The sequence below is a fragment of the Culex pipiens genome, chromosome 2 (genome assembly GCF_016801865.2).
Source record: "Culex pipiens pallens isolate TS chromosome 2, TS_CPP_V2, whole genome shotgun sequence".
Taxonomy (NCBI): Eukaryota; Metazoa; Arthropoda; class Insecta; order Diptera; family Culicidae; genus Culex; species Culex pipiens.
Window position 1 is genome coordinate 123,560,409 of NC_068938.1, and position 23,658 is coordinate 123,584,066.

A 23,658-nucleotide genomic window follows, 5' to 3' on the forward strand; every position below is an offset into this window, starting at 1 on the left:
TTGAAAAAAATGCATTTTTTAATTCAATAGGCAATCAACCATTCAAGTTTGACTAAAATGGAGTCGCAGACATCGAATTTGATGTTTAAAGAAAGAAAATAAAAAAAATACGAAAAAATTGTTTATTCGTGATTCGATTATCCGAAGTCCCATACAAACCTTCGGATAATCAAGGCTTCGGATAATCGAGTCTGGACTGTATATGAAATTGGGAATTTCTTTGCTAAGAGGAACCAAAACTGATACTTTTACAAAACCATGTACAGTACATAAATAGGCCAATGTCGAAGTGTTAACAAAAAGTCTATCAATATCTTATTTGACGAGTTGTCTATATTAAACAAGCCTAACCCGACAAACTTCGTTCTGCCTTTTTTTTCGTTTGTTGACGTTTTAAGCTTTTTTGCTTATTTAGCCTCCTCAGATCAAAACTTGATGTTACGTAACTTTTCCCATACAATCTGCAGATTTTCCGGAATCGGTTCCAGAGTGGCCAAAGTTGTTACTTTTTGGCGTAAGAACCTTCCTTGGACTTATACGAATCCAACGCAACAAAGAGCACCTCGATCCGACGTTCCGTGTTGAATTGATTCGCGTTCGAACAAAACCGTCGAAATTTTTATATATATAGATAAGATTTGTAAAACTGGATTTCTTGACAATCAATATTACAAAGCAATATCAAATGTTTAAGATAATATGACAATATGTTGCTTTATTTTAATGAGAAATTGTACAATGAGTAAAACATTATTTGGTTGTCTTGGTTCTTCCTGCTTCGATTTTAGGGTAATTTAAAAAAAAAACTAGAAATCTGATATTTTTTAGCAAACTTAAAATTTTTCCCAAAAATCACTTTTTTTAATCATAATTTGGGAAAACTAATTTTTATCACTCTGTGTCATAGTTCAAAAGATCTATGTCATTTGAAACATGTTCAAAAATATTTTTCTTATTTTTATTCTTCTAATTTTTTTGCAATTTGAATTACAGTGTTGGGGTCATTAAAAAAATATTTTATTTTTTTTTTCAAAATTTCCCAGAAGAATTAGGAAGTTCTCCATATTTATAGCTACAACTTTGCCAAAGACAACAACTTGATCAGAAATTCAGTTTTCGAGATACAGATTTTTGAATTTTTACATGCCATTTAAATGTAAAAAAGTAAAGTATAATTATACTCCTTAATTTGTATGGAATAATGGGGCATAAGAAACATGTACGCAAAATGTCAGCTAAATTAATAAAAAAAATCATAGTTTACCGAACGCCTATTGCACTCCAAGGGCAATACATATGATTCCAAAGATGATAAGAAGTGTTGATTTTATCGATTTTATACAATTAAAAGAGGATTAGGAAAATTCTCTACGGTAGGTATGCCAAATTTAGTTTTGTTTCGAGTTCATTTTTATTTTTTTGGAAAAGTAAATATTTAAATAAAAACTATTAAAAAGTCCTTAATGCGCCCTAAGCAAGCGTTGCAACCATTCTAGTATCTGGAACCATTTGAATTTCTTCAGAGGTGTTTACCATGAAATTCGTGTTTTCGGATCACACTATTGCTCACTGCGCCGCCCGAAGTGCGACTCTGCCTGCTGTTTCAGCGCCTGTCACTCTACAGTGTCAAGATTGTCAAAGTCATTTTCTTCATGTAAAGGTGAAAAAAAGATTAGACCAGAAAAGATTACTCAGTTCAGTTCGTTCGTGTGGTCCGTGAGTGTGAAAAAATCGTGAAAAACAGTGCTAATTTTCGCGTAACGATGGCAAATCCGTGCGAAAAGGTTGCCTAAATAGCCCGTGAGCACGCAGCACTTGAAATCCGCACCCCGGACGCGATGAATTGTCACCAGATCTTGAGCGGAGCCTGCAACGCTGGCGATCGTTGTTTTGCAGTCGGATCCGTCGAAGGTGTTCCATTTACAGTGAGTTTTTCCTTCTTGGCTGCTGCTGCTGCTGCTCCCAATATCGACGAATGCGACGACGACGACGACGATGATGATGAAGGAAAAATTCATTTCGTCTTTTCACTCTATTTGATTATCTCATTGTCGGGAGCTGGAATCGACATCCCCATGGGGAGGGTCATTTTGGTCCTGTAAATGCCACCCCCTAGTGGGAGATGGGTTGCTGGAGGTTGCCTTTTCCCGAGGAATATGTAATCTTGTGTGCGCTTATCTTGAACCCTATTGGTGACCCCCATTTTGCATCCATTGCTGAAAAGGCTAATTTTCTATTTGTTCAGTGATTAATTTGTTCCTCGCGGGACACGGAGAGAGAGGCAGGTGGACGGAACGGTGCTAATCATGTCAAAATATTTGCTCGTGGCAAGAATGGTCACTTTTTGGCTGGCCCTCATCAGAGTGGAGAAAAATAACTTGGTGGAGAAAAAGAAGGAGGAGGAGGAGAAGCAGTGTCACTTGACTGATAAAATTTTTTTCACCCTTATTGCCCATTCATTGAGAATACACATTCACAAACCAACACCAAAAGAGTGTGTAGTGAGTAAAGTCGAGTGTTGTGAATATTCTACTTTTGCTCACATGGTTTGGGACATGTTTATCAAGGATTGTGGGGGTGATTTGATTTTTGCGATAGTTGAGGAAGGCGTCGCGAGATTGGTGTGCATGTATTTTGGTGATTTAGTTGCACACATTAGTGTTATTATTTTCAAATGCATTATTGAGCGTTTAAGTATTTGGGAAACTACGTTACGTTGCATATTACAAATAAAAAAAGTTTAACATATTTCATGTCACGTGATGTATTTTGGGCGGAGACGAGGGATTATAATCTCTGAATATAAAAAAGCATTTTTTCAAGAAGCAACTTCGAAAAACATTTATGAATGATCTTACAAATGGGCGTGAATATAATAATAAACCTGAGTGAGATAGAAAGAGAGTTAAATCCCAATCAGAAATATCAATCCAATAAATCAGAAACTAATTATTAATTAATTTCGAGAAAAATCATTTGAAAAAAAAATATTTGCTGTTCAGTGAAGTTTCTATGAACAAATTTTGACACACTACAAACTGAAATAACAAGCCGGAATTTCAACATTTCACTGCAAAAAGGCATGGAAAATGCATTTTACAGCAATACATTTCGTTTGCAATCATTAGTTTGCACTAAATCAAAGCATAAATTACTTTTTTGCGATTTTTTTTTTTTTGAAAACTTGCTACAACTCCAAATATGTTTAAATTGACTCAAATATGTTAAAATTGATTATAAACTAGGATGTAAAAAAAAACGACTTTTTGGCGGGCATTCAAGGGTTTGTTCCGGGGGGCCTACTAAGCCCAAATCCAAAATATGAGCTTGATTGGACGTAACAGGAGCTGGCACTCCACCCTTCAATTTTAAATGGGATTTAATCCGTAAAAAAAGATTTTTTCAAAAATGTCACTTTTTGAGGCATTTTGGCCACTGAAGCGTTTATTTTCAACATATTTGGCGTGTAGGCCAGATCCTTGCGCATCTTTTGGTATATATAACATTGAAATTTGGAGCACTCTGGAGCTCGGTACGAAATAAACGCTTCAGTGGCTAAAATGCCTCAAAAAGTGACATTTTTGTAAAATTCTTTTTTTACGGGTTAAATCTCATTTAAAATTGAAGGGCGGAGCGCCAGCTTCTGTTACGACCAATCAAGCTCATATTTTGGATTTGGGCTTAGTATGCCCCCCGGAACAAACCCTTGAATGCCCGCCAAAGAGTCATTTTTGTTACACTCTATTATAAACGCAGGAGAATGCATTTTGAATCGTTGCCAGCTGATTGCACTTTAAATTACATTGACTAGACTAGAACAGAGGGTGACGATTCTCGAAATTTTCAATTTCCTGGAAATCGAGAGAAGCATTTAGCTATTTCCCGGAACCCGGATTTTTGGCATATATTTTATGGGAATGTAATAATTAAAAATTAATTTGAGTAAAAATGTCGGTAGTATCATTACTTTGTGGTATTCGGTTTACTACAATAGTGTAACCACAGACAAACAGACGGGACACTCGAGTGCCGAACCGTCGTCCTTCAAAAACGGTTATTTCAAATGCAATTTTGTTTCGGCATCCACTCACCCGGCGCTGATGGCGCTGCTGTCGTGACAGCTCACCCGTCTTTTCTTAGTGTGTGTGATGCGTGTTTTTGTTTTTAAGTTGAGCGTGAGCACGTGCGAGGCAGCAAATGAGCACAAAAAATTATGAAATTCAGGAAATCTATCGGTGAATCACAATCCAGGCTTTGCAGGAAAAGGTTGGGGCAGCCTTGGCCCGGTAGGCCTGTTCAACTGCCTGCCAATGTCGAGGCTGCTGCTGAGGTGCCTGCTTCTGCGGAGGAAGCCGGATCCTGTGGTGGAGTCATCTCCTTCGGAGCAACCTGCTTATCCTTCGTGGACTGCTGTTCAGATTGCTGCTGCTGGTGGTCCTTTTGGCCTCTTGGCGATGTTGCGCCACTCAATCTTTTTCCACAGTTCAGTTCCTGTGGTTCTGTTTCGAAATAAATTTAACAGCAGCATTTTTTGGAACCTTTGCTACTTTTTGCTTTTGTTGTTTGGCGCAACTTAACTGCGCCGTGGACACGTTCCCCGCGAATGTTTCCAAACGCCCATCGTGGGGATTTGAATTGGATTTAGCTCATGAGGTTCTGCCATTGGAAACGGAACTGATCCACCGTCATCTTCAGCCATCGACGATCAGCAACAACAAAATTATTTCGGTCAGCTGTTGATGTTTACAATCGTTAAGGCTTCATTAGGTCTATTCCCGTACTTGCAGAATTGCAGAATTTCTGCAACTTCTGCAGAATTCTGCAGCCAGCATAAGTCACTTTTTTGCAGCACGTTCCCGTACTTTTCAGCTCGCTCTCTTCATCTCTCTCTTTTGCAGAAGTTCTGCAAGGAGAGAAGCGGAAAAAAATTTGCCTGGGTAGCGCGTTCCAGTACTTTTTCTGCAACATTGTACACAGTTGAGTGGATTTACTCAAATTGGGTATTATTTTTTTTTAATTATTCCAAAATATTTAAAAAAATGGTTCACAAAAAAAGTAATTGAAAGAAGATTACCTATAGAACTGGGACATTATTGTTTTATGCAGCACAACATTTTATTCAAAAAATCAAGGATTATCGTTTATTAAGTAACTATAAATTAATTATGCTTAGGTAGAAATCATATATAAGAAACAACTTTAAAAATTTACTTTAGGTAAACAATTTTACAAATGAGAGTGGCAGGTACGCTTAATAAATATGATACAAACAAAGGTTTTATATAGAAGGGACCATAAATCCATGTTTAATAGCAGAATGTTTGAAAGATTATTCAGGATAACATAAATAAATTATGACTGGATGTCATATGTAAGAACAACGGTGACGCAGTAAAATTGACAAATAAAAAAATGATCACAAACTCAAAAAATTTGACACACATAAATTAAGCAATCTGGAAATTAAGAAATCCATAATTAAAAATAAAAAAAAACTAATATTTCATCAAGAAACATTAAAAATAAACATTAAACCAGATATTTGAGAAATTTAAAAATGCAAATAATTATATCAGAAAAAAAATAAATAACAAATTCAAAGCTTAAAAAACCAAATGAATAAAAACTAAATATTTCAAAATGATAAAAGTTAAAAAAAACTAATTTAAAAAAATCAAAATAAAAAAACAGGTTGAAAAAAAATCCAAATAAAATGACAAAAGTTTTTTTAATATTTATGAGTTCAGAACACAACAAATTCAAAAGCTACAGATAAAAATAATAAGATTAGATACTTACAGAAATTATAATTCCAAATACAAGTAACATTTAAAAATTCTGTAAATCAAAAAAAAATTAACTCAATTATAAATAAAATAGGAACAGTCCAAATTTCCAATCTCTTAATCCTCTTAATTTGTGTTTCTAACCTAAAATATGACTTCAAGAAATGTTTATTTATTATGATTCAAGATGGCGTAGAAATTAAAAGTTCGAGAATTTAAGAATATAAGAATATAAGAATATAAGAATATAAGAATATAAGAATATAAGAATATAAGAATATAAGAATATAAGAATATAAGAATATAAGAATATAAGAATATAAGAATATAAGAATATAAGAATATAAGAATATAAGAATATAAGAATATAAGAATATAAGAATATAAGAATATAAGAATTTAAGAATTTAAGAATTTAAGAATTTAAGAATTTTAGAATTTAAGAATTTAAGAATTTAAGAATTTAAGAATTTAAGAATTTAAGAATTTAAGAATTTAAGAATTTAAGAATTTAAGAATTTAAGAATTTAAGAATTTAAGAATTTAAGAATTTAAGAATTTAAGAATTTAAGAATTTAAGAATTTAAGAATTTAAGAATTTAAGAATTTAAGAATTTAAGAATTTAAGAATTTAAGAATTTAAGAATTTAAGAATTTAAGAATTTAAGAATTTAAGAATTTAAGAATTTAAGAATTTAAGAATTTAAGAATTTAAGAATTTAAGAATTTAAGAATTTAAGAATTTAAGAATTTAAGAATTTAAGAATTTAAGAATTTAAGAATTTAAGAATTTAAGAATTTAAGAATTTAAGAATTTAAGAATTTAAGAATTTAAGAATTTAAGAATTTAAGAATTTAAGAATTTAAGAATTTAAGAATTTAAGAATTTAAGAATTTAAGAATTTAAGAATTTAAGAATTTAAGAATTTAAGAATTTAAGAATTTAAGAATTTAAGAATTTAAGAATTTAAGAATTTAAGAATTTAAGAATTTAAGAATTTAAGAATTTAAGAATTTAAGAATTTAAGAATTTAAGAATTTAAGAATTTAAGAATTTAAGAATTTAAGAATTTAAGAATTTAAGAATTTAAGAATTTAAGAATTTAAGAATTTAAGAATTTAAGAATTTAAGAATTTAAGAATTTAAGAATTTAAGAATTTAAGAATTTAAGAATTTAAGAATTTAAGAATTTAAGAATTTAAGAATTTAAGAATTTAAGAATTTAAGAATTTAAGAATTTAAGAATTTAAGAATTTAAGAATTTAAGAATTTAAGAATTTAAGAATTTAAGAATTTAAGAATTTAAGAATTTAAGAATTTAAGAATTTAAGAATTTAAGAATTTAAGAATTTAAGAATTTAAGAATTTAAGAATTTAAGAATTTAAGAATTTAAGAATTTAAGAATTTAAGAATTTAAGAATTTAAGAATTTAAGAATTTAAGAATTTAAGAATTTAAGAATTTAAGAATTTAAGAATTTAAGAATTTAAGAATTTAAGAATTTAAGAATTTAAGAATTTAAGAATTTAAGAATTTAAGAATTTAAGAATTTAAGAATTTAAGAATTTAAGAATTTAAGAATTTAAGAATTTAAGAATTTAAGAATTTAAGAATTTAAGAATTTAAGAATTTAAGAATTTAAGAATTTAAGAATTTAAGAATTTAAGAATTTAAGAATTTAAGAATTTAAGAATTTAAGAATTTAAGAATTTAAGAATTTAAGAATTTAAGAATTTAAGAATTTAAGAATTTAAGAATTTAAGAATTTAAGAATTTAAGAATTTAAGAATTTAAGAATTTAAGAATTTAAGAATTTAAGAATTTAAGAATTTTAATTTCGACAAAATAGCATTTTTTTTTGGTTCATATAAGAATACAAATTGGTAGTGCCGTTAAAGGTATAATTTATTATTTGCCAATTAAATTTACCTGTTATTTAACACACATATTTAATATATTCCGAGGTATATGCAAAAACAATTGAAGATCAAAAATTATTCCTAAACAAATATTTATTTGAAATTGTTAAACTCAAAAGAAATGTGTCTTTTAATAATTTTTAAAAACAATATTTTTTTCTAGTACATTTTTTTTGTTGGGGTACTAGCCGTGCTGTAATACTATGGCTTAAGTTATCATTTTTTAACAGGTAGAAATATTAACACTAAAAAAATCGCTATATCATTTACATAAATGAACTAAGCCTGGAATCTTTAAAATAAAAAATCGTTCTCAATAAAACCAGACATAAAAAAACTACCCCAAAATTATTTATTATTACAACTTATAATAAAATGCTTAATTTCACCCAACTTGCAGATTTTATGTAAGCGTGTAGTCATCATCCATCACACCAAATTGCAGTAACTTTTCAACAAGAAAGAGAAGAGAGAGCTTGCAGAAAAGTACGGGAACGGTTTTGCTGCAAATTCTACCTCTCTCACTGCAGAAGTTCTGCCTGAGAGAAAAGTTACTTTTATTGCAGAAAAGTACGGGAACGCTCTGCTGCCGTTTTTGTGCAGAATTGCAGAATTCTGCAGTACGGGAATAGACCTATTGTCTCACGCATACACTGACATGACACATGACAGTAATGGGTTTGTATTGGTATGTTTGGGCTGCGCTTCGGCATCAGCTCATCAGGCAGCGCTGGCGTCGTCGTGATTTGGTGGTTATATTAAGGACGATGGATTTCAAAAATAATTTGTATGGAGAGTCACGTCTGTTTGTCTGTGGTGTAACCATTAATGGAACACGGGGAACAATAATAAAAAAAAAATCCCAAATCAACCAACCAGGCTCATATTTGAGAGAAAATAGGTCTATTCCCGTACCTGCAGAATTGCAAAATTTCTGCAACTTCTGCAGAATTCTGCAGCCAGCATAAGTCACTTTTTTGCAGCACGTTCCCGTACTTTTCAGCTCGCTCTCTTCATCTCTCTCTTTTGCAGAAGTTCTGCAAGGAGAGAGGCCGCAAAACTTTTGCCTGGGTAGCGCGTTCCAGTATACTTTTTCTGCAATATTGTACACAGTTGAGTGGATTTACTCAAATTGGGTATTAAAGTTTTTTCTTATTTTTTTTAAAAAAAAGGGATTAACAAAAATTGTAATTGAAAGCGGTACGGGGACTTATTTTTTATGCAACTCAACATTTTATTTAAAAGATGCTTATGCTTAGGTAGAAATTATACATTAGAAACAATTCAAAACTTTTACATTAGGTAAAAAAATAGAAATGAGAGTTGCAGGTACGTTTAACAAATATAATTTAAAAAAATTACAAACAAAGGTTTAATATAGAAGGGATCATAAATACATGTTTTGATAGCAGACCATTTGAAGGATTTTTTACTAAGGATAACATAAATAAATTATGGATGTCACGTGGAAGAACAACGGCGACGCAGCAAAATTGAAAAATATTAGAAAGTAAATGAATCACAAACTCAAAATAAGGAAACACAAAAATTTAGAAACTCGGAAATTTAGAAAATCATAAATGAAAATATAAAAAAAACTAATATTTGTTAATTGAGAAACTAAAAAAAAAATTAAATCAGGTATTTGAGAAATTAAAAATGCAAATATTTATTTCAGAAAAAAATCACAAATTCAAAGCTTAAAAAATAAGGTTGAAAATATTAAAGTTAGACCTCAAAAATTCAAATATTTTGAATTCGAAATAAAAAATCAAAATTTTGAATATTTAAGAGTTCAGAACATCAAAAATTCAACATTTAAAGTTAAAAAATTAAAAAAAAATGTAAATAAAAAAAATTAACTAAATTATAAAAAATAGAAACAGTTTGTACTCTATTATCCGAAGACCTTTACAAAATTTCTAATCTCTAAATCCTCTAAATATGCATTTCTAACCTAGAATATGACTCCAAAATAAGTGTATTTTTTATTATTCAAGATGGCGGCATTTAAGAATTTTAGAATATAAGAAAATAAGAAAATAAGAATTTAAGAATTTAAGAATTTAAGAATTTAAGAATTTAAGAATTTAAGAATTTAAGAATTTAAGAATTTAAGAATTTAAGAATTTAAGAATTTAAGAATTTAAGAATTTAAGAATTTAAGAATTTAAGAATTTAAGAATTTAAGAATTTAAGAATTTAAGAATTTAAGAATTTAAGAATTTAAGAATTTAAGAATTTAAGAATTTAAGAATTTAAGAACTTAAGAATTTAAGAATTTAATTTTTTTTCAATTCAATTCGGTTTTATTTGTGAATAATCAAGATACAATGAGTTCATTTAGGTACGCAACAGAGTTTTGGTGTTCCTTTCAGCTGTGTTTTACATCGTAATTCAATCGAAAAATTATTACTTATAACTATGGAATAGACAAGAGTAAGAAAAAGTTTTCAAAAAAACTTACAGAAATTTAAGAATTTAAGAATTTAAGTATTTAAGAATTTAAGAATTTTGAGAATTTAAGTATACCGTATATTTTTTAATAAAATTTAAATCAATTTAAAATAATATAAAATATGATGTGTAAACAACGTTACTTATGTTTCAGCAAAAAAATTATGGTCATTTCTGGCTGGTTCCCTCCTTGACTTGATACATAGTTTAACTAACAAGTTATCGTACCCAATAAAACAACAAATTACAAATTATATAATCAATTATATTTATTATTTGTTTGGTACAGCCTTATATTTTTTTATGATTCCTTCATTGAAAGTTCAACAAAATACATTTAATATTTTGGTTCATTTAAGAATACAAGTTGGTAGCACCATCACAGGTACAATTTATTATTTGCCAATTAAATTTACCTATTATTTTAACACACATATTTAGTCTGTTCAAAAACAATTTAAGATCAAAAATCATTTCTCAAACAAATATTTATTAAAAATATATTAAACTCAAAAGAAATGTGTATTTTAAAAGTTTTTAAAAACATTTTGTTTTTATGATACAAATTGTTTGTTGGGTTATTAGCCATGTTGTAATACTGAATTTACTTATCAACTTCAACTCAACATTAATGAACTAAGCCTGAAATCGTTTACATAAAATATAGTTCTCAATAAAACCAGACATTAAAAAAATACCCCAAAATCCATCAATTCCAAATATACAAACGTCCCTACAAAACATAAAATTTATTACAACTACATAATAATAAAATGCTTAATTTAACCCAACTTGCCAATTTTATGTAAGCGTGTACTCACACCAACTTGCAGTTACTTTTCAACACGAAAGAGAAGAGAGAGCTTGCAGAAAAGTACGGGAACGGTTTTGCTGCAACTTCAACCTCTCTCATTGCAGAAGTTCTGCCTGAGAGAAAAGTTACTTTTGTTGCAGAAAAGTACGGGAACGCTCTGCTGCCGATTTTGTGCAGAATTGCAGAATTCTGCAGTACGGGAATAGACCTAATAATGTGTCTATTGGATACCATTCTGCCATAATAGTGGATCTAATTATGGACGCTACCTTTCAAAGTTATTTTCTAATTTCTATCGATATTTCATAAGACATCAGTTGGGCTTACAATGTTCTTTCATTAAATTTTGACCAAATATATCCACTGAATCCTCTCTTTTCATCCCAGGGGTATTTTTTTTTAAATTATTATCACCGTTGATCAGTTGTGGGTTCAAATCCACAATTTTCTGAAGTACTATTATCAGTTGTTTTATTACTTACTATCGTTGCTTTAACACAAAACATTTTTGTTATGTTTTCATGAAATTCTATGGCATATTCAAAGAATATTTAAAAGATATGCTTTAGAAATACTGTTGTGTTATTTACATTGGTTTTAATTTTTTGTTAAGAAGTTTATTGTTTATTTGCAGGCCAAGGGTGCATGATACTGATGATACTCGTCGGTTGACACCCAGGCGAGGAACATCCCGGAAGGAGCCCAACTACATCCGTAGTGCTGTTTGGACAAAACAGCATGGCTCTGGTTCCTTGCAAGTGTCCTATTTTCTTACCTCCACGTTGGCTTGGTTTAGTCATCATGATGACAAGGTTTAACTTAGCTGGTGGCCTGTGGAAACGACTCGTAAACCTTTGACCAGCGAGGGTCAGAATAGAGACGGCTAAAAGAAAGGGGCGCGTCAACGTGGGAAAGGGAAGTAATTTGTGATTGTAGACGGTATTGTTTTGATTCGCAGTATGTTGAGTCAACTGCTGTGGATGTACCTGAGCATCGCAGAACGTGGTTTCTCTTCTTTCCATTTCAGCTAACAGCTATCTTTTGTTTATTTTGTTTCACCGATTTTCGGAAACGGCTTCTGTTTACTATCCTTCATTTGATTTTGATTTTACTTAATTGATTATCTTATTTCTCAACGCTTTTCCACTCTATTTTACCAATTGATGCTGCTGTAACAAACTGTGTTCTTTCCCTTAATTTGGCAGCGATGTCAATTTTGTGCCTTTTCTTTATTTATCTATTTGAATAATTTCTCATCTTCCCTGTAAGTTGCCCTCAATACAATCTCAGCTTGTTTGTTACCTCTATTTATTAACTATTGTTAATTTCTTTATCTACTTCATAAATTACTATCTTTCTTTTACTATTGATTCTTTACATAGTATATTTCCTTCACTGTCCATTGTTTTGAAATTCACCTTTTTCTTAAGCAAGTGAGGTTCGAGCCGTTACTCAATTTATGGAATGATTAAAGGATTAACACAAATATTACTATTGTACTTTTGAAATACTTTTCTAAAATGCTTAGGACCAAAATATTGTAACAAAACACCGCGACAAAAGAAATAGCAACAGATAAACACGACTCAACAATAGGGAAGATTTCAGGAGAAAACAATACAAAGTAAATAACAATTAGTTTTTGAACTCAAACTAAAAATATAACAGTTTTTGCTTTAGTGAAAGTTGATAGGCACACTATAGATGGTTAGGCGCTTATACTTACATCAAACCCTATGTAATTGTGGGAACTCCGCCACCGTCCGGGGGAATTGCCCCAAGTCGTATCACCGAGGGAGCACGTCTGCTCCGTCCAAAGGATGTGTCAGAAAGAGGCTGATTCACGATGACACACGCGCGAGCTCGTGTTGCCTTCCAGCTGTCACTGAGCCCGCCTGTCTGTCACCTGACAGGCGGGAATATTCGGGGTTCATTCACGAACGCCAATACGGTGCCCCACATCTCCCTTCTCCTCTCGGGAAAAAAACAAGAAAAAAAAAAATCTCACACCCCTGGAATGAACAAGTGAAAAAAAAACAAGTTTGCAAACACTTTACTATCAACTATTCTGGGAATGTAAAGATTTCATTTTTCCCAGCTTTGCTGTGTCTCTATCTCAGGCCTTGATGAAACTTCGCAAACAAATCTAACAATTTAGTTATTATGGATCAGGGTTATAAACATTATCAAACTCTCTGTTCTTAGCTACATTGTTTGACATTCTCCTATTCTCTCTCCTTCCAGCAATCATCCTCTTTCAACAGTTTTTTTTTTAAACCACAAAACCAATTTCTCCAGCGCAGTTTGACAGAACGTAACGCCTGGTCAGTTCCAAAAGTGATAGGAATAATTGAATCACGAGACAAAGGAAGAGATCTCGCAAGCTTTAGTGACGGTCTTAATACTCTTTGATATTTTGGCGCAGGAATTATCAAATGTTAGGATAAATTTTCGTATGTTAGGTAGGTTAAGCACACGCTCCATTCAATTTGCTGGCCGGGACCAACGTTTTACTTCCCTATCCGGTGGAAGGCTGAAGCAGATGGAAATCGAATCCATGATCATCCGCTCATAAAGTGAACAGCGTAACCATTCGGCCATGCTTGCCTTTCTCTTAACAGCACGTCAGCATATCAAACTGCTATTCGGGTGTCTGTTCAGTGTCCAATCGCTACAAAACAATCAAACAAGATTTTCGACCGTTCTTTTTTTTTTAAGCCGAGGACGGCAACAACAAAACCGATCTGCTAACGACTAAGATTACCAATCAGTTGGACACACACGCCCCGGAAAGAACCATCCCCGTGCGCAAGGAGCGTGCTCCGTGGATAACACCATAAATCAAACAAGCAACCGAACTGAGAGAACTAGCCTTCAAGCTCTACTCAAGTAATACCAACAGCTGGATAGGTGATGATCAGTGGCTGGAGTACGCGCGCCTACGAGACCGCGCAAGCACGCTGATCTCTGTAGCAAAGACGCTACGCCGACCGGCATTTCGGCCACGATATCTCCGCCAAGGAACTGTGGAGTAATCTCAAGCGAGAAGGCACCCACAGTTCGTTCAAGCAGTGCGTTCTTCCGCTGACGAGATCGATGCGGGCAAACTCAACGGCTTTTTTCGCAGAAGGTCACCGGCGACGCAGGCCGCGACAGCACCTCACCACCAAGAGAACCGAGTCACCGGACAGCGGTCAATCACGGAGCGAACGAGTTCAATTTCCGACGCACAAACGTTGACGAAGTCTGCCGGAAGATATTCGACATACACACGAATGCCGCGGGCTCAGACGGCATCCCGATCTCGTTCGTTAAATTGCTGTGCCCCTTCGTGCTCCCAATTCTGTCCCATCTCTTCAACGCCATCATCACGCGCATCCCCAAGACTTCAAGCCAGTTTTGCCGAAGGACTTTAGCCCCATTAGCGTCCTACCTGTAATCCCGAAAGTTCTGGAGAAGATCTTGCTGGATCAGATAACCGACCACCTGGACAACCCAAACACCCGCCTACTGGTTCGTCACCAATCTGGTTTTAGAAAAGGATATGGGACCACAACAGCCCTGGCGAAGATAACCTGTTTGTCCATGTCCTGTGTTGACCATCGCCTACTGGGGCAGAAGCTCAACGGAAAATCTCCACTTCTACGTACTGCGTTGCAGCTATCAGCCGTACGAAGCCGACCTGCAGACATACACATCTGGGCCGGTGTCCGAAATCAACGAGCTGGTGAAAAAGATCAACGAAGACCTTGAAGCCATCACACACTGGGCGAAAGGACATCTGCCTCTATCCTAATCTTAAAAAAACACAAGCAATTCTTCTGTCGGATTGTGACGGCTGAGTCACAAGAAGACATTGTCTTCAGCGGGGAACTATGGACCAATTTAGTACGGTGACTAACCACCGCTTCCAGGAACATGGCGTAGACATCTCATATAAACAGCGTGGTGCAGAAAGCCTTCAACACGCTGAGCACATTTCGGCGCTTCGCTACAGTTCTTTCTACGGTGACTCGACGCAAGCTGGTTCAAGCCGTCGTGATGCCCGTCTTCACATACTGTGACGTTGTGTACCATCACGACCTCTCCGCGGCACTGGGAGAGCAGCTGAATCGCTGCTTCAAATCGGCGGTGCGCTTCGTGTACAACCTAAGGCTGCTTCATTAAACGAGGATATTACGGCAATCAATTAAAAACAAACCATCCACATTCACGACCCACAGGTCTTTTGTAGTCACTATTGCAAGTTTCTGCTCGAACCTAGGAGTCCGAAAGCTTGAATGGGAAGGGCACCCAAACCTCTTTCTACTCCAAGGAACCTTCCACCCCGGGGTTCGAACTGACAACCTTTGGATTGCGGCGGTTGGACGCCAGCGATGCCACCGGAGCAGGTTTGGTTTGGTGTGTTGTTTGTACTTATAGCAGATAGACGACTCCCATACCTGGGAAGACTTAACGGCCTAACAACAACCAAGGCCGGGACCGAGCTTAACCATTCGGCAACCTACCAGATTATCCCCAAGAACATCTTGTACACGGGCAACAACAACCAACGCGAAAACTGATCATCACAAGGCACACCACATCGAGCGGCAAAATCGTGCTGACAACAGGGCCTTCTGCTGGACTTCACTTAGACATTAAGTTAAAACCGACATTTTCGATTTTGTAAAATGCGCTCAAAAAGGTACATTCAACAGTGAACTAGTGTTTTTGTTTGTTATATTACTTTGAATCAAGTGTGAATATCCGGACAGTTCCTTCCCTGACTTCCACACTGTTAAGTTGCCGTATACATCAAAACAACGAATTACAAAACAACCACCTCAGTGGCTGCCACATTGGCGGAGGTCCACTCTCGCCAGTACACACACGCGGTTCCCAACAAAACAAACCCTGGCGGAGGTCTCCTCGCGCCGGAACACAAACGGTTCCAATCAAAACAAGGAACTCGTACGGTTCCGAACAAAACAAATCCAGGCGGAAGTTCCATCGCGCCGGAACACTATCGGTTCCCATCAAAACAAACCCTGGCGGAGGTCCCCTCGCGCCAGAATACGAACGGTTCCAAACAGAACAAACTTTGGCGGAGGTCCACTCTCGCCAGAACACACGGTTCCGAGCAAAACAAATGCAGGCGGAAGTTCCATCGCGCCGGAACACAAACGGTTCCAATCAAAACAAAACCTAGCGGAGGTTTACTCTCGCCAGAACTCGTACGGTTCAGAACAAAATAAATCCTGGCGGAAGTTCCATTGCGCCGGAACGCTATCGGTTCCAATCAAAACAAATCTTGGCGGAGGTCCCCTCGCGCCGGAACACGAACGGTTCCAAACAGAACTAACTTTGGCGGAGGTCCACTTTCGCCAGAACGCACGGTTCCGAGCAAAACAAATGCAGGCGGAAGTTCCATCGCGCCGGAACACAAACGGTTCCAATCAAAACAAAACCTAGCGGAGGTTTACTCTCGCCAGAACTCGTACGGTTCAGAACAAAATAAATCCTGGCGGAAGTTCCATTGCGCCGGAACGCTATCGGTTCCAATCAAAACAAATCTTGGCGGAGGTCCCCTCGCGCCGGAACACGAACGGTTCCAAACAGAACTAACTTTGGCGGAGGTCCACTTTCGCCATAACACACACGCAGTTCCGAGCAAAACAAACCCCGGCGGAGGTCCTCTCGCGCCTAAACACCATCGGTTCCAATTAAAACTAATTTTGGCGGAGGTCCACTCTCGCCACACGGTTCCGAATAAAACAGTTTCAATCAAAACTAAGTCCAGTCACACCAGAAAAGCACACACTAAATCGACTAAGGTTCCTTCTGCCAAACAAACGAAATGCTATGGCCAAACTTGGGGCAATCCCAACGACGTTATTTTCCTATTCCAGTAGTACCATCAATTGTGGTACTCCTGGCAGGATCGCCAATGTGGGAACTCCGCCACCGTCCGGGGGAATTGCCCCAAGTCGTACCACCGAGGGAGCACGTCTGCTCCGTCCAAAGGATGTGTCAGAAAGAGGCTGATTCACGATGACACACGCGCGACCTCGTGTTGCCTTCCAGCTGTCACTGAGCCCGCCTGTCTGTCACCTGACAGGCGGGACTATTCGGGGTTCATTCACGAACGCCAATACGGTGCCCCACAGTAATGTACCACCCCCGGCCGAGTTAAAATGCGTAACCGGAAAAGAAGGTGTGCATGCCTGGCACGAACACTCAAAGCGTGTTCTAGCGTTTTGCTCGTACTGACTCAGAGCAAGGGTGAGATGTAGGTGTAAGGGCAGTGCGTGTTCGTCGGGAACCTGGTGCATAAGATCGGTCAAGGCCCGTTCTTACACTGAAAATTGCGAATTGCGAAAGAAGTTTATTGTTTATTTGTCAAACTTTAAACAGTTAAGTTACCGAACATGTACTGTAGTTGAAAAGTCTTTCCGAATCTAAAAAATACTAGTTTATTTCAAGAACTTGTTGCATGTCAAATAGTAAATCGGTTGTACCGGACCCTCTCCGATTTCTATGAAACTTTGTAGACATGTTAACCTACGCTTATGTAGGCCATTCTTGTGTACATGGAGCCAGTTTTACTGGATAATGACTTTTGAGAAGGGCGTAAGTGTCAAAGACAAAATTGTAGGAAATTTGACGGGCTTTCCGAAAAAAAACACTGAAACAAAACAACTCGCCACTTTTATGAGATTTTTTGATTTTTAAGTTTAAAAGTAAAATTTGATGGTAAGCCCACGATTTTATTTCGTTCAAAATTTTCGTGAAAATAGCCTAAGATGTTACAAAAAGACTCAAAAAAAAGGAAGGATGGAGCAACTCTCCTAAAAAAATACAAAAATCATTCACTCTAAACGTAAAAAAAATCAAAAAAAACAAGTACGGGAATCGAAAATATAATTTTATTCAAGTTGTTTATGTAATTCCGGATTACAGTCTGAACAGAGACAGTCGTATTTAAAAGCTTTAAATATACAAATTCAGAGTTTTTCATATGTTTATAGGACCTATTCAAAAAAAAAAACTCTGGAAATGGATTTACACATTTTACTATTTTTGATCTATTCATACCAAAGCCAAACACAATTGCTTGAAATCATAAATGCATAAAAAAAATAAATTCTTCCCATATGTTCCGATTCGTCCTGATATTTATTTTTTAATTCAAATATATTCGGATAAATTAACGCGAATTACATAATAAATTTCAGTAAATTTTTGTATTGATTTGATTTGTTTTTTGGCCAACACACAGAATATAGTGATTGCCGTGCTTACTTCAATTTCTCTATAAAAGTTTGAACTTTTATAAATTTGATCCAATTGCAAAAATTCGAGAAACTTACAACAACTATTCACTCAAAACACACATCACATCCGGAGCTTTCAGTACCGTATGTAAACGCACCCATCCTTCACTGTAGATTCTGTGACCCGTTTACAGAATCCTCTCTGCCGCTAATACAACACAGTGGGCCTGATTACTTTAATGAGTGTAATAAATTTTGGGGGTTCTCGCTTGTGTTCGATTTGATTAGATTAGATTGATCCGATCGTCCTAAATCCAAAAATTTTCATCAGCAAATCTTCTTTCTTCTTGTCAATAGGCCTACGCGGCGGGATGCAACATCGTCGTGCTAGCCAGCAACTTTGAGCGCGTCCAGATCATCCCGGGCGCGGTCCACAACTACATACGAATATCGGCCCTGGACTGCAGCACCGACACCGGTAAGATTGCCGCCGCCTACGAGGATAAAGTGTGCATTTTCGAGCCAACACCGCTGATTCATAGCGATCGACCGGCGTCGCACGGCTTGGAGTACAAGTAAGAGGCGTGATGTCTGGGGAGGAAGTTGAACTGATTGGAGTTACTTTTTTTATTCAGATGGGTTCAAACGGGTAGCCTGCAAGCGACCTCGCACATCAGTTCTCTTTCGTGGAACTTGGAGGGAACCCGTCTGCTGACCGGTGGAACCGTACTTCAACTCTGGCACGAGCGGTTGTCCAAGCAAGATGACGACGAACCAACTTGTATGTAACCTTATTTGGATAGTCTTCGTTGTTGTCTCTAATAAGTTCACTCTAATTTCAGCGGTCAAGTTTGAAATCGGCGGAGATCGTGACCCCAAAACGCCAACCAACGAGGAAGAGTCCGACTCGAGCTGGGACTGCGTTTGGAAGTGTCACACCGCCACACCGGTCCACCATATGGCGTTCAGCCCCGACGGGACGCTCTTTGCCACGTCCGGCAAGAGTGACCGCCTGGTGAAGGTTTGGTACGAGAATAAGCACAGTAAGTGTTAGAGACTTGTGTTGCTCAAACCATGATTTTAATCTTTCTCTCTTCTTTTAGTTTTATTCCCAAACAAAAGCTTCGACCAGTCTCAGTCGCAGAGTTTCAGCGGAATTCCGGAGACCAGCTACGGCTTCGTGTACGTCGCCCATCCTCGAGCAGTGACTGATTTGTCGTGGCGCAAAACCAGCAAATACATGCCGAAGGGATCCGTTTCGAACATGCTCGTGACGTCCTGTTTGGACAACATTTGCCGCATTTGGGTGGAGACGGTCCTGCCGGACGATGGACTCGTCAACATGAACCAATTTGACCCCCTTGCATCACAGAATCCAAAGTTCCGGACGCACCGGCACAAGCATCGGTTTATGCAGCGATTGAAGCACATGAAGACCTGCTTCCACATCAGGCGTCACGCGAAACACAACGGAGCGACCGGGTTGAACGGAATGGGAGCGAGCTTCGGAGGACCCGGGGCTAGTTCCGGCTTTGGAAATGCTCCGATACCGACGCTGCCGTCGACGTACAGTGTGCACGATTTCCATTCGTACGGTTATCATGGAACCGGAATGACACCAGGGCTGCACTTTCATCTGGCGGCCTCAATCAACGCCGAGACGGACATTCCGTTGGTTCCGTCGATGCACACGAACGATCCCTCGGCGCAACCCAATTTTATTCTACACTGGCTTAACAATAAGGAGATGCATTTCTCCCTTCAAGCTGAGGCTATTTTACAGGAAATGACCAGAAAGGTGATCGAGAAGGAAGATTTACTGTCCGGCGCCAACAGTGATGGCCACTCGGAGGTTCTCCACGAAGAGGAGCTTCCGAACGGAGAGGATGGCAAGAGAAGACCAAAAATGAAGCCCACTTTCTCGCAGGACGAAAGCAACAGCGATGATCATGCACCGCCCTATCCAAACAATCGATCTCACTCGGTGGGAGGTGCGTCACACGCTGGACTGCCAAGTCACCATTCGCTGTCGAACACGACCTCCATCAACTCGCTCGTCAACGACGGAAACATACACGTGACCGATTCGCTGGACATGAAGATCGAGTGTCTGCTGCGGGACTGGCATCACAGCCCGGATTTGCTCTTTTCGATCCATCCGATCGACGGAAGTTATCTGATCTGGGTCGTTGAATGGCTTGACGAGTACCATCCGGGATCGTTCCGCCAGGCGCAGGTTTCATTCTCAACGCGGATCCCATCGGCGTTCCCGCTGGGCGATGCAATGTCCATGTCAACGACGGTCGCCCTTTACAACACGGGCGGAAATCTCGGCTTCCGGGACATGATCGTGCGGGGACCGAAAGCTACCAATTGCAGTTTGCCACCGGACGTGAACAGTGACATTGTTACCTCGTTGCCCAGTGTCATGGAGGAGAACGAAGTCAACGAAGAAGAGAACGAAAATGCCAGCGTGCAGGAGGATGATGGAGCCAAAGCCGGTGCCGACGCCGCTGGCACCGAGAACGGCGAACAGGCGGACATTCTGACCGCACCACCTTCGCCGACCATTTCGATGGTAACGAAGCATTCGAACGGAACGCTGAACCTGTGGCAACTGACTTTCGCCGACAAGACCAAATTCTCGCAAGTTCTTAGCATTGGACATGCCTCGCGTGCATCAGGTCACCGGTTCCGGGTGAACGACATAACCTGCCACCCGGTGCTCCCCCTGCTGCTAACCACATCACATCACAATATTCCAGACATTCCCAACGCCAACGTTGGCTATCCAGGCAAGGAGCAAACGGCGCCGGACGGAACCGACCAGAAACCACAACGGGCAAAGGACGTCTGCGCCCCGTCCGGCTTCTGCTCGGAGCTGATCTTGTGGCGCGTTGACGCGGTCGGTCCTCTGTCTCAGTCCGGCGGAGTTAGCGAGCTGGCTCGTATCAATTCGCCGGAAATATCTGCGTTCAGTAACGTAGCGTGGATTCCCACCCTGCTGCCAAGTACGACGCTAGGAAACCTGAGCAACTCACCGTCGGCATGTTTTGTGGCTAGCGACGGTGAAAGTCTGCGCGTGTACCAAGCCGTGATCGACGCTCGAACGCTTCTCGCAGAGATATCCAGCTCGGAGCGTCGATTCCGTCGGATGGATTCCATGGTGTCGCTTTCGACGGAATCTTCGTCGGAACAGGTTCCCGGAGTCCACTCCGCACTGCACGACAAAATCAAGATCGTTTCGCAGCAGTCGACGGCCCGTCCCGGTTGCATCATTCAGCTGGACGCGATCGACGATGCGATCCACGATTGGCAAAACACGCAGTTCCTGCACGTGTTCCAAGAACAACTGATTACGGGCGAACGTTCAGAGGAATCCGTCATCTTCAACACCGAAGCCAAGCATGTGGGACTGATGGACGGTCAAATGGGCGCCATGGTTGATCTTCAGCGCAATGCTCAATTCGAGGAACCGTTTTATCTGGTGGTTCTGGAACGTACCCAAAACGGAACAACGATCCACATGTGGCGCATCGTCATAGCATCACAACCAGCTGGGCCGGATGAACTCAGCAGCAGCATGATGTACGTCCCCGACAGTAACTTGGTGCAGGACTTGGACGACCCGGACGTTACGCACCGTGCATCGATGGCGGGAGTGCAGCTTCCGGATGACGTCAAAATTCCGATCGACCAGAGTCCGCACGTAAACATTTCGACCACGAAAGTGTGCACCCAAGAGTTGCCGCTGCCCGACGGAGTCGACGTAATCCATGCAGCTCCAGCCGCCGGCCATTTAAGCTCTTCGTCAATCTACCCGGCCTGTTTCGCTCCGTACATCGTCGTAACGGCCTGCTCGGACTCTACGGTACGGTTTTGGAAGTGCAAAGTGACCAAGAATGGGTCCGAAACTACGTTCAAGTACGAATGGTGCGAGTGGGAAATGATCCGAAAGGACCAGGAATCAACCATCGACGTAAACGGCCAACTGTTGCACATCAGCGCTGCCTATTCCGGCCGCATTGCGTGTGCATTCAAGTATGGAAAGTCGTTCACAAGACCAACGAAAAGCAGCGATCCGGAGTCGCGGTACGTCAACCTGTGCGTGGCCATCTACGAGTGCGAAAGTACTGGTGGCAGCGAGTGGGTCCTCGAGGACACCATCCACCTGAAGAATATTCATTTGCCACGGATCCAGGTCGATCCACATCTGGACTTGAGCTACTTGTACGACAATAAGACACTGCAGAAGAAGCAACGTTTGAACCAGATGCTACAAACAATGACCCACGATGACAATCGCTCGAGCCGGAACGGGGACGTTACTCCGGAAGCGCTGGCCAAGCCAGGATCCGGATTGTTGGCAGTGCCAAGCTTCAGCACGTTGCAGTCACTGCGAAAGAGCATCACCGAACATGGAAACACGTGCCCGTTGACGCAGAAGCACCTGGTTCAGCTGGACTGGGTCTCCAAGGAGGACGGTTCGCACATCCTGACCGTAGCGGTCGGCAGTAAAATCATGCTGTTCACGCCCGTGTCCAGCGATTTGGCCCAATCCAACATGAAGGCCATGAAAGAGTCACAATCAACGAATCGTCCGCTGCTGCGGAAGGCAAGTTCCTTGGCACAGCCACACTTTAACGACGAAATACGATGGATGAAGCTGCGTCAGATCGAGCTACGTACGGCGGACAGTCTGCCACCGCTTCCCATGCAGATCTCCTGGGTTCGAGATGGTATCTTTGTCGCCGGCATGGATTCCGAAATGCACGTGTACTCCCAGTGGAAGCCACAGCTCAACGCCATCAACCACATGGACATCGAAGATTTGTACGACAATCGTTACCTAAAGGACGAAGATCTGCGTTCGCTCGCTCAGGAAAACACCCAACGACGACTGGCGAACGTCTCGTCGATGCCGGTTCTGTCGCGAGTTAGCTCCATCAATCTGCAAATGTTGTCCAACGATAGCAAGAAAAAGAAGGTCGGCACAGCCAGCACGGGTCAAATCAACAACGGCGCCGATCAACAGCAACCGATCCACGACTACATGACCGACTACGGGCTGTTCGAGGCGTCCCGGATCGCCTGTCCGGTTCTGCCGCAGTACCATCCGAAACAGCTCATGGAGTTGCTCAACTCGGGTAAGATTCGCTGGGTCAAGGCGATTCTGGCGCATCTGGTGCGTTGCATCAGCGGGTCGTACAGCGTCCGGGGTGGCGGCAGTGGCGACGAGGAGAGCCTCAACAGACAGGTATTTATCGAATTGATTGTCGCCCTCCGGCGACAAAGCGAGTGTATGTTGTTAATAGAGACAAGCGTGTGATTTATACTATATATCCATCACCCACCACCACCTTCCTGTTGTGCACCAGTTGATATTAACCCAAATATCGATATCATTACGCATTTTGCCTGTTCC

The 23,658-nt window shown here is 39.2% G+C and overlaps 1 protein-coding gene across 3 annotated transcripts in view; it reads left to right on the top strand.

The window, feature by feature from the left end:
- Nucleotides 1–1,667: 1,667 nt before the first annotated feature.
- The window catches only part of LOC120416617 (dmX-like protein 2), a 35,092-nt gene continuing 13,101 nt past the window's right edge, over nucleotides 1,668–23,658 (top strand). For all 3 annotated transcript variants that reach the window (XM_039578414.2, XM_039578415.2, XM_039578416.2), the window contains exons 1-5: nucleotides 1,668–1,925; nucleotides 18,591–18,808; nucleotides 18,869–19,014; nucleotides 19,076–19,276; nucleotides 19,337–23,490. In XM_039578414.2, coding sequence (XP_039434348.1) covers nucleotides 1,839–1,925; nucleotides 18,591–18,808; nucleotides 18,869–19,014; nucleotides 19,076–19,276; nucleotides 19,337–23,490 — 4,806 coding nt within the window. In that variant the 5' untranslated portion in view covers nucleotides 1,668–1,838. The remainder of the gene's footprint in view (nucleotides 1,926–18,590; nucleotides 18,809–18,868; nucleotides 19,015–19,075; nucleotides 19,277–19,336; nucleotides 23,491–23,658) is intronic.